At 41.2% G+C, this 10,345-nt stretch overlaps 1 protein-coding gene across 1 annotated transcript in view; it reads left to right on the forward strand.

Annotated features, from left to right (window-relative positions):
• LOC115140444 (cytosolic 5'-nucleotidase 1A-like) overlaps window positions 1-9,639 on the forward strand; it is a 28,632-nt gene extending 18,993 nt beyond the window's left edge. Inside the window, exons 5-6 of the mRNA XM_029678774.2 lie at window positions 7,416-7,603; window positions 8,194-9,639. Of these exons, the coding sequence (XP_029534634.1) occupies window positions 7,416-7,603; window positions 8,194-8,562 (557 nt within the window). The 3' untranslated portion in view covers window positions 8,563-9,639. The remainder of the gene's footprint in view (window positions 1-7,415; window positions 7,604-8,193) is intronic.
• Window positions 9,640-10,345: the final 706 nt, after the last annotated feature.

Genomic DNA, 10,345 nt, shown 5'->3' on the forward strand with positions numbered 1-10,345 from the left:
AGTGTGATCGAGGATTTTAATTACATACGTGTGTGTGTGTGTGTGTGTGTGTGTATATATACATACACACACACACACACACACACACACACACACACACACACACACACACACACACACACACACACACACACACACACACACACACACACACACACACACAGTTGAAGTCGGATGTTTACATACACTTAGGTTGGCGTCATTAAAACTAGTTTTTCAACCTCTCCACAAATGTATTGTTTATCAAACTATAGTTTTGGGAAGTAGGAGGGACATCTACTTTATGCATGACACAAGTCATTTTTATAACAATTGTTTACAGACAGATTATTTCACTTATAATTCACTGTTTCACAATTCCAGTGGGTCAGAAGTTGACTGTGCCTTTAAACAGCTTGGAAAATTCCAGAAAATGATGTCATAACTTTAGATGTTTCTGATAGGCTAATTGCCATCATTTGAGTCAATTGGAGGTGTGCCTGTATTTCAAGGCCTACCTTCAAACTCAGTGCCTATTTGCTTGACATCATGGGAAAATCAAAAGAAATTAGCCAAGACCTCAGAACAAAAATTGTAGACCTCCACAAGTCTGCTTCATCCTTGGGAGCAATTTCCAAATGCTTGAAGGTACCACGTTCATCTGTTCAAACAACAGTACGCAAGTATAAACACCATGGAACCATGCAGCTGTCATACCGCTCAGGAAGGAGACGCGTTCTGTCTCCTAGAGATGAACGTACTTTGGTGCGAAAAGTGCAAATCAATCCTAGAACAACAGCAAAGGACCTTGTGAAGATGCTGGAGGAAACAGGTACAAGAGTATCTATATCCACAGTAAAATGAGTCCTATATCAACATAACCTGAAAGGCCACTCAGCAAGGACGAAGCCACTGCTCCAAAACCGCCATAAAAAAGACAGACTACGGTTTGCAACTGCACATGGGGACAAAGATTGTACTTTTTGGAGAAATGTCTTTTGGTCTGATGAAACAAAAAATAGAACTGTTTGCAATAATGACCATCATTATGTTTGGAGGAAAAAGGGGGAGGCTTCCAAGCTGAAGAACACCATCCCAACCGTGAAGCACGGGGGTGGCAGCATCATGTTGTGGGGGTGCTTTGCTGCAGCAGGGACTGGTAAAATAGATGGCATCATGAGATCATGAAAATTATGTGGATATATTGAAGTAACATCTCAAGACATCAGTTAAAGCTTGGTTGCAAATGGGTCTTCCACATGAACAATGACCCCAAGCAAAAGGGCTTAAGGACAAAAAAGTCAAGGTATTGGAGAGGCCATCACAAAGCCCTGACCTCAATCCCATAGAAAATTTGTGGGCAGAAATGAAAAAGCATGTGCGAGCAAGGAGGCCTACAAGTCTGATTCAGTTACACGAGCTCTGTCAGGAGGAATGGGCCAAAATTCACCCAACTTATTGTTGAAGCTTGTGGAAGGCTACCCGAAACGTTTGACCCAAGTTAAACAATTTAACGGCAACGCTACTAAATACAAATTGAGTGTATGTAAACTTCTGACCCACTGGGAATGTGATGAAAGAAATAAAATCTGAAATAAATAATTCTCTCTACTATTATACTGACATTTCATATTCTTAAAATAAAGTGGTGATCTAACTGACCTAAGACAGGGAAGCTTTACTTGGATTAAATGTCAGGAATTGTGAAACTGAGTTTAAATGTATTTGGCTGAGGTGTATCTAAACTTCCAACTTCAACTGTATATATGTGTGTGTATATGTTTGTGTATGTGTGTGTTACAGTTGAACGTGTGTTTATTTACCCCCTCCAGTACAAGGGTCAGCGCACTCTCAAATGTTTTTTGCCATCATTGTAAGCCTGCCACACACACATTATACATATATTTATTAAACATAAGAATGAGTGGGAGTTTTTGTCACAACCCGGCTCGTGGGAAGTGACAAAGAGTTCTTATAGGACCAGGGCGCAAATAATAATATAATAATAATCAATCATTTTGCTCTTTACTTAGCCATCTAACATATAAAACCTTACTTGTTCATTGAAAATTGTGAATAATTCACCACAGGTTAATGAGAAGGGTGTGCTTGAAAGGATGCACATAACTCTGCAATGTTGGGTTGTATTGGAAAGAGTCTCTGTCTTTTCCCACACACAGTCTGTGCCTGTATTTAGTTTAGTGATGGCTGAGAATCCACTCTCACATAGGTACAGTACGTGGTTGCAAAGGGCATCAGTGTCTTAACTGCGCTATTTGCCAAGGCAGGATACTCTGTGCGTAGCCCAATCCAGAAATCTGGCAGTGGCTTTTGATTTCAATGAAATTTTCACAGAACCGCTTGTTGCAATTTCAATGACGCTCTCTTGTTCAGATATCATTAAGTGGACTGGAGGCAGGGCATGAAAGAGATAACCAATCCAGTTGTTTGTGTCATCCGTTTCAGGAAAGTACCTGCGTAATTGCGCACCAAACTCACTCAGAGGCTTCGCTATATCACATTTGACATTGTCCGTAAACTTGAGTTCATTTGCACACAAAACAAATCATCCAATGATGGAAAGACCCGTGTTTAATCTGTGTTAATGCAGACAGAGCAGAACTCCAATGTCTTAATCATAGCCTCAATTTTGTCCCGCACATTGAATATAGTTGCGGAGAGTCCCTGTAATCCTAGATTCAGATAATTTAGGCGAGAACAAATATCACCCAGATTGGCCAGTCGTGTGAGAAACTCGTCATCATGCAATCGGTCAGACAAGTGAAAATTATGGTCAGTAATGAAAACTTTAAGCTCGTCTCTCAATTTTAGAAAAAACGTGTCAACACCTTTCCCCGTGATAACCAGCACACTTCAGTATGTTGCAAACGCGTTACATGGTCGCTGCCCATATCATTGCATAATGCAGAAAATACACAAGAGTTCAGGGGCCTTACTTTAACAAAGTTAACCATTTTCACTGTAGTGTCCAAAACATCTTTCAAGCTGTCAGGTATTCATTTTCTAGCAACAGCCTCTTGGTGGATGCTGCAGTGTACCCAACAGCCTCTTGGTGGATGCTGCAGTGTACCCAAGTGGCGTCGGGAGCAATCCACCATGTCTCCCTGTCATGGCTTTTGCGCCATCAGTACAGATACCAACACATCTTGACCACCAAAGTCCATTTGATGTCACAAAGCTGTCCATTACTTGAAAAATATCCTCTCCTGTTGTCCTGGTTTCCAGTGGTTTGAAGAATCAAATCAAAATTGTCACGTGCGCTGAATACAACAGGTAGACCTTACAGTGAAATGCTTACTAACAGGCTCTAACCAATAGTGCAAAAAGGTATTAGGTGAACAATAGGTAAGTAAAGAAATAAAACAACAGTGGAAAATAACAGTAGCGAGGCTGTATACAGTAGCGAGGCTATAAAAGTAGCGAGGCTATAAAAGTAGCGAGGCTATAAAAGTAGCGAAGCTACAGTGCCTTGCGAAAGTATTCGGCCCCCTTGAACTTTGCGACCTTTTGCCACATTTCAGGCTTCAAACATAAAGATATAAAACTGTATTTTTTTGTGAAGAATCAACAACAAGTGGGACACAATCATGAAGTGGAACGACATTTATTGGATATTTCAAACTTTTTTAACAAATCAAAAACTGAAAAATTGGGCGTGCAAAATTGTTCAGCCACCTTAAGTTAATACTTTGTAGCGCCACCTTTTGCTGCGATTACAGCTGTAAGTCGCTTGGGGTATGTGTCTATCAGTTTTGCACATCGAGAGACTGAATTTTTTTCCAATTCCTCCTTGCAAAACAGCTCGAGCTCAGTGAGGTTGGATGGAGAGCATTTGTGAACAGCAGTTTTCAGTTCTTTCCACAGATTCTCGATTGGATTCAGGTCTGGACTTTGACTTGGCCATTCTAACACCTGGATATGTTTATTTTTGAACCATTCCATTGTAGATTTTGCTTTATGTTTTGTATCATTGTCTTGTTGGAAGACAAATCTCCGTCCCAGTCTCAGGTCTTTTGCAGACTCCATCAGGTTTTCTTCCAGAATGGTTTTCTTTCAGTATTTGGCTCCATCCATCTTCCCATCAATTTTAACCATCTTCCCTGTCCCTGCTGAAGAAAAGCAGGCCCAAAACATGATGCTGCCACCACCATGTTTGACAGTGGGGATAGTGTGTTCAGGGTGATGAGCTGTGTTGCTTTCACGCCAAACATAACGTTTTGCATTGTTGCCAAAAAGTTCAATTTTGGTTTCATCTGACCAGAGCACCTTCTTCCACATGTTTGGTGTGTCTCCCAGGTGGCTTGTGGCAAACTTTAAACAACACTTTTTATGGATATCTTTAAGAAAAGGCTTTCTTCTTGCCACTCTTCCATAAAGGCCAGATTTGTGCAATATACGACTGATTGTTGTCCTATGGACAGAGTCTCCCACCTCATCTGTAGATCTCTGCAGTTCATCCAGAGTGATCATGGGCCTCTTGGCTGCATCTCTGATCAGTCTTCTCCTTGTATGAGCTGAAAGTTTAGAGGGACGGCCAGGTCTTGGTAGATTTGCAGTGGTCTGATACTCCTTCCATTTCAATATTGTCGCTTGCACAGTGCTCCTTGGGATGTTTAAAGCTTGGGAAATCTTTTTGTATCCAAATCCGGCTTTAAACTTCTTCACAACAGTATCTCGGACCTGCCTGTTGTGTTCCTTGTTCTTCATGATGCTCTCTGCGCTTTTAACGGACCTCTGAGACTATCACAGTGCAGGTGCATTTATACGGAGACTTGGTTACACACAGGTGGATTGTATTTATCATCATTAGTCATTTAGGTCAACATTGGATCATTCAGAGATCCTCACTGAACTTCTGGAGAGAGTTTGCTGCACTGAAAGTAAAGGGGCTGAATAATTTAGCACGCCCAATTTTTCAGTTTTTGATTTGTTAAAAAGGTTTGAAATATCCAATAAATGTCGTTCCACTTCATGATTGTGTCCCACTTGTTGTTGATTCTTCACAAAAAAATACAGTTTTATATCTTTATGTTTGAAGCCTGAAATGTGGCAAAAGGTCGCAAAGTTCAAGGGGGCCGAATACTTTCGCAAGGCACTGTACATACAGACACCGGGTTAGTCAGGCTGATTGAGGTAGTATGTACATGTAGATTTGGTTAAAGTGACTATGCATATATGATGAACAGAGAGTAGCAGTAGCGTGAAAGAATGCAGATAGCCCGGTTAGCCAATGTGTGGGAGTACTGGTTGGTCAGCTCAATTAAGGTAGTATGTACATGAATGTATAGTTAAAGTGACTTTGCATATGTGATAAACAGAGAGTAGCAGCAACGTAAAAAGAGGGGTTGGGAGGCACACAATGCAAATAGTCAGAGTAGCCATTTGATTACCTGTTCAGGAGTCTTATGGCATTTTTGTCCTAGACTTGGCACTCCGGTACCGCTGACATGCGGTAGTAGAGAGAACAGTCTATGACTGGGGTGGATGGGGTCTTTGACATTTTTTAGGGCCTTCTTCTGACACTGCCTGGTGTAGAGGTCCTGGTTGGCAGGCAGCTTAGCCCAAGTGATGTACTGGACCATACGCACTACCCTCTGTAGTGCCTTGCGTTCAGAGGCCGAGCAATTGCCGTACCAGGCAGTGATGCAAACATGCTCTCGATATTGCAGCTGTAGAACCTTTTGAGGATCTCAGGACCCATGCCAAATCTTTTTAGTTTCCTTAGAAGGGAATAGGCTTTGTCGTGCCCTCATCACGACTGTCTTGGTGTGTTTGGACCATTCTAGTTTGTTATTGATTTGGACACCAAGGAACTTGAAGCTCTCAACCTGCTCCACTACAGCCCCGTTGAAGAGAATGGGGGCATGCTCGGTCCTCCTTTTCCTGTAGTCCACAATCATGTCCTTAGTCTTGATTACGTTGAGGGATAGGGTGTTATTCTGGCAACACCCGGACAGGTCTCTGACCTCCTCCCTATAGGCTGTCCTGTCATTGTTGGTGATCAGGCCTACCACTGTTGTGTCGTCTGCAAACTTAATGATGGTGTCGGAGTCGTGTCTGGCCATGCAGTTGTGGGTGAACAGGGAGTACAGGAGGGGACTGAGCACGCACCCCTGGGGAGCTCCAGTGTTTAGGATCAGCATGTCAGATGTGTTGCTACCTACCCTCACCACCTGGGGGCGGCCCGTCAAGAAGTCCAGGATCCAGTTGCAGAGGGAGGTGTTTAGACCCAGGATCCTTAGCTTAGTGTTGAGCTTTGAGGGCACTTTGGTGTTGAACGCTGAGCTGCTTAATTCTTGTTCCAAAAACTCCCGCTGCTTATTTTTCAAATTGGCATGTTTGTTTCTAAATGTCTGCGCAAGAGTGAAGGATTCATTGAGTTGTGACATAGTAATTTTGCACATATAACACAATGTGGATGAGGAAAGGCACTACTCCCAATATAAGTGAACCACAAATCAATGTAGTTCTCATCATATTAGCGCCTCCTCAATGGTCCAACGTCCTGTTGTTCAGTGCTTTCCCAGGCAAGGGGGCAGTAGCTCTTCGGCTGCATCGGATTCACAACTGTCAGTGTTCATAATAGCTGAGCTAACAACAAATGTAAAATTACTGATGCTAGCATTGGATGTGCTTGTGGAAGCAGAACAAATTGTGTCGTCGACAGGTACAGATGTAGTACTGCTGGTAGTAGCAGTACTACCAGTAGAGCTGGTATGTGTCTCTATGGACGCGGGCCTTACTTTTTTTTTAACCATTTATACATTTTCAAGTCAACGGAATGAGCAGCAGCTATGTTTGGCTACATACGGACCGTTAGTGGAATTCCCGTTAGAGAGTAAGGGTTAATGTGATTGGATGTTAATTTGACTAGGCTACCTGTATTTGACATTGTGTTACTTCGCTGATCACTAAATGGTTTAATTTTATTTTTGCCAGTGAAACGAGGCTACTAATTGTTTTTTTTATTTTCATTTAAAAAATTGTGAATCAGATATTTATTTGTCGTACCCCCGACGGCATTACGTGTACCCCAGTTTGGGAAAACCTGCACTAGACACTACTTATGGGGGTTATTAGTAAGAATTAAATCAATGAATAAGAATATAACAAGGTTTTTCACATTTTGAGATCAGTTGAGTCATCTTAAAATCAATAGTTATACTCTTAGATTGATCTGAGGCCTGAAATGGCCAATCCAGATTCAAATCCAGATTCAAATCAATTCCTAGGACAAGGACTGCTGCTTCGAGCAACAAATAAATTCCAGCAACAAAAAAATGTGTATTCTGGTTTATGGACACGTTTCTTTGGAACAGAAATATTTAAAGATTATTAACTATTATTAATATTTAAAGATTATGAGATTATTTGTTATGAGAATGTATAAAACCCAAATAATATTTTATAAACAGGCATTGCTGCAGCGACCATGTTTGCATCTGGAGATGTGGAGAACCAGCTTTCTGACACACAGCTGAAAGTAGCTTTTGACGGGGACGCAGTCCTCTTCTCTGACGAGTCAGAGATCATCGCGAAACAACGTGGCCTGGATAAGTTCTTTGAGCACGAGCAGGAGTTTGAGAACATACCTCTTAAAAAGGTAATCACGAGAGGACTCTGAAGTACTACCTACCTACATTTTATGTAAATGTTTGACATTGTTTTTTTTCTTCAGATTTCCTTATTTGGAGTCTCCTACACTGTTAGAAAAAATGTGCTATCTACAATGTAACGGGGTTATTTGGCTGTCCCCATAGGAAACCGGTTGATGAACCCTTTTTGGTTCCAGGTAGAACCCTTTCCACAGAGGGTTTTACATGAAACTCAAAAGGGTTCTACCCGGGACCAAAAAGGGTTCTACCGGGAACCAAACAGGGTTATCCTGTGGGGACAGCCGAAGAACCCTTTTGTGACCCTTTTTTATAAGAGTGTATACAGGGGTTATAGATTTTCAACTAACTAGCAACCACCTTTTTAACTAACTGTCACACTATCCCTAATCCCTTAATTGTACCAAGTTGTTGCATATCAACATTGGCAGTTAATATCTTGGTGATAGTTTGAACAACTAAAGACCATCTATAATAGGGGACTATCCCAATAACCCATTGATATGTATTATTTACTTTGATTTTGGAAAAAAGTAAAAACAATACTATGCTAACCCTATGTCTCATTTGTTTCTCTCAGGGTCCCTTGAAGTGTTTCCTGGAGGCGCTGGGGAAGCTCCAGAGAAAGTTCTACGCCAAGAACGAGCGTATGACCTGCCCCATTCGTACCTACCTGGTAACAGCCCGCAGTGCAGCCAGCTCAGGGGCTCGTGTCCTCAAGACCCTCAGGAGCTGGGGCCTGGAGATCGACGAAGCCCTGTTCCTAGCCGGGGCCCCCAAAGGGCCTCTCCTGCAAATGATCCGTCCCCACATATTTTTCGATGACCAGATGTTCCACATTGAGGGAGCCAAGGAGCTGGGGACCATCGCTGCACACGTGCCTTATGGGATCGGACAGAAGTATCACAAGGGGGAACTTATTGAGCAGCCTGTCAAAGACAAGAAGTAAAGAGCCTCCTAGTGGTGGGGAGATATCATACGTTATGCAAATGCTTAGTTGCACACAACCCTGTCATCAGCTGTAGGACCTTTATTGTTTATCAGGATTTTATATTATTTCTCTTTTTTACATTTTATTACAAACATGTTTACCAGAAAATGTTATATTAACAGGAGACAAAAACACAGTTTTACTGTAGATGTAATACTCACATCAGGGACCAATGTCACCTAATGTTCTCTGTCATGAGGAGAGAAAGGATCACTTTCCTACAATCCTCATCGCAATCACTTATAGTCTTTAATAGTATTTGGTAAAATATGTATTTTTTTTAAATGAAAATGTCATAGGGTGTTCAAATTTTACACATGAAAGTATATTTGGCAAAGTGTATTTTATATCTTTAGATATGTGCACTCTAGTGCACTTACCAAGTAGAATGGTTATTGATATGAAGCGCTGCAAAAAAATATGCGTTTAGGTTTTACTGCACACCATACAAAACACATCATTTATTTATTTATTATTTACACTTAGATGCAGTCGGGATCTTAAGCACTTACAAACTCGTACCATATTATACGAATTGCATTTTTTTTTTGCAGGACATGACATCACACAAAATGGATGATGTAGTACACAATTGTGCATATTTTTCGGGGACCCATTTTGGCTCGTGAGCACGACAAATATTGTCTGAAATGTACTGAACTTTAGAAGCAAAACTTTAATGTTCAATCCCCCTTTACTATCCATGCATTGTTCTAATCTATTTCATTTTCTTATTACATTTAATAATACTTGTTTTTAGATGCAAGAAACCTCACCTTGCTCTTAGTAAAGCTGTATTAGGCTATATGTTATATCAAAACCTCAAGCAAGCTAGTTCAACATATCTGTTTCACGAGTAAAATGTTACGTGTCAGGCGTTGTGTTCCAAATAGTTTACAGCTGAATATACACAATGTTTTGTTTATTTTTTCAGTTGTAACTGAACCTAAAGGGTTCTATATATAAATGCAATATATAAAGTGTTTTTCCCATGTTTCATGAGCTGAAATAAAAGATCCCAAAAATGTTCCATACACACAAAAAGCTTATTTCTCTCAAATGTACATCCCTGTTAGTGAGCATTTCTCCTTTGCCAAGATAATCTATAAATCTGACAGGTGTGCCATATCAAGAAGCTGATGAAACAGCATGATCATTACACAGGTGCACCTTGTGCTGGGGAAAATAAAATGTGCAGTTTTGTCACACACACAATGCCACAGATGTATGACGTTTTGAAGGAGCATTGGCATGCTGAATGCAGGAATGTCTACCAGAGCTGTTGCCAGAGAATTGAATGTTCATTGCTATACCATAAGCCGCCTCCAACGTTGTTCTAGAGAATTTGGCAGTTCGTACAACCGGCCTCACAACCGCAGACCACGTCAGCCCAGGACCTCGACATCCGGTTTCTTCACCTGTGGGATCGTCTGAGACCAGTCACCCGGACAGCTGATGAAACTGAGGAGTATTTCTGTCTCTAATAAAGCCCTTTTGTGGGGAAAAACTCAATCTGATTGACTGGGCCTTGCTCCCAAGTGGGCCTACGCCCTTGCCCAGTCATGTGAAATCCATGAATTATGGCCTAATGAATCTATTTCAATTGACTGATTTCCTGATATGAACTGTAATAGATGTGAATGACTGATTCATGTTTTTATATATTAACAAATCTCACCGGTAGATGGTGTTGCTGGATACAAAATGGCAGATGATTTTTTTCCACTGGTTTGTGTTGTTT

This window comes from Oncorhynchus nerka, linkage group LG13 (assembly GCF_034236695.1).
Source record: "Oncorhynchus nerka isolate Pitt River linkage group LG13, Oner_Uvic_2.0, whole genome shotgun sequence".
Taxonomy (NCBI): Eukaryota; Metazoa; Chordata; class Actinopteri; order Salmoniformes; family Salmonidae; genus Oncorhynchus; species Oncorhynchus nerka.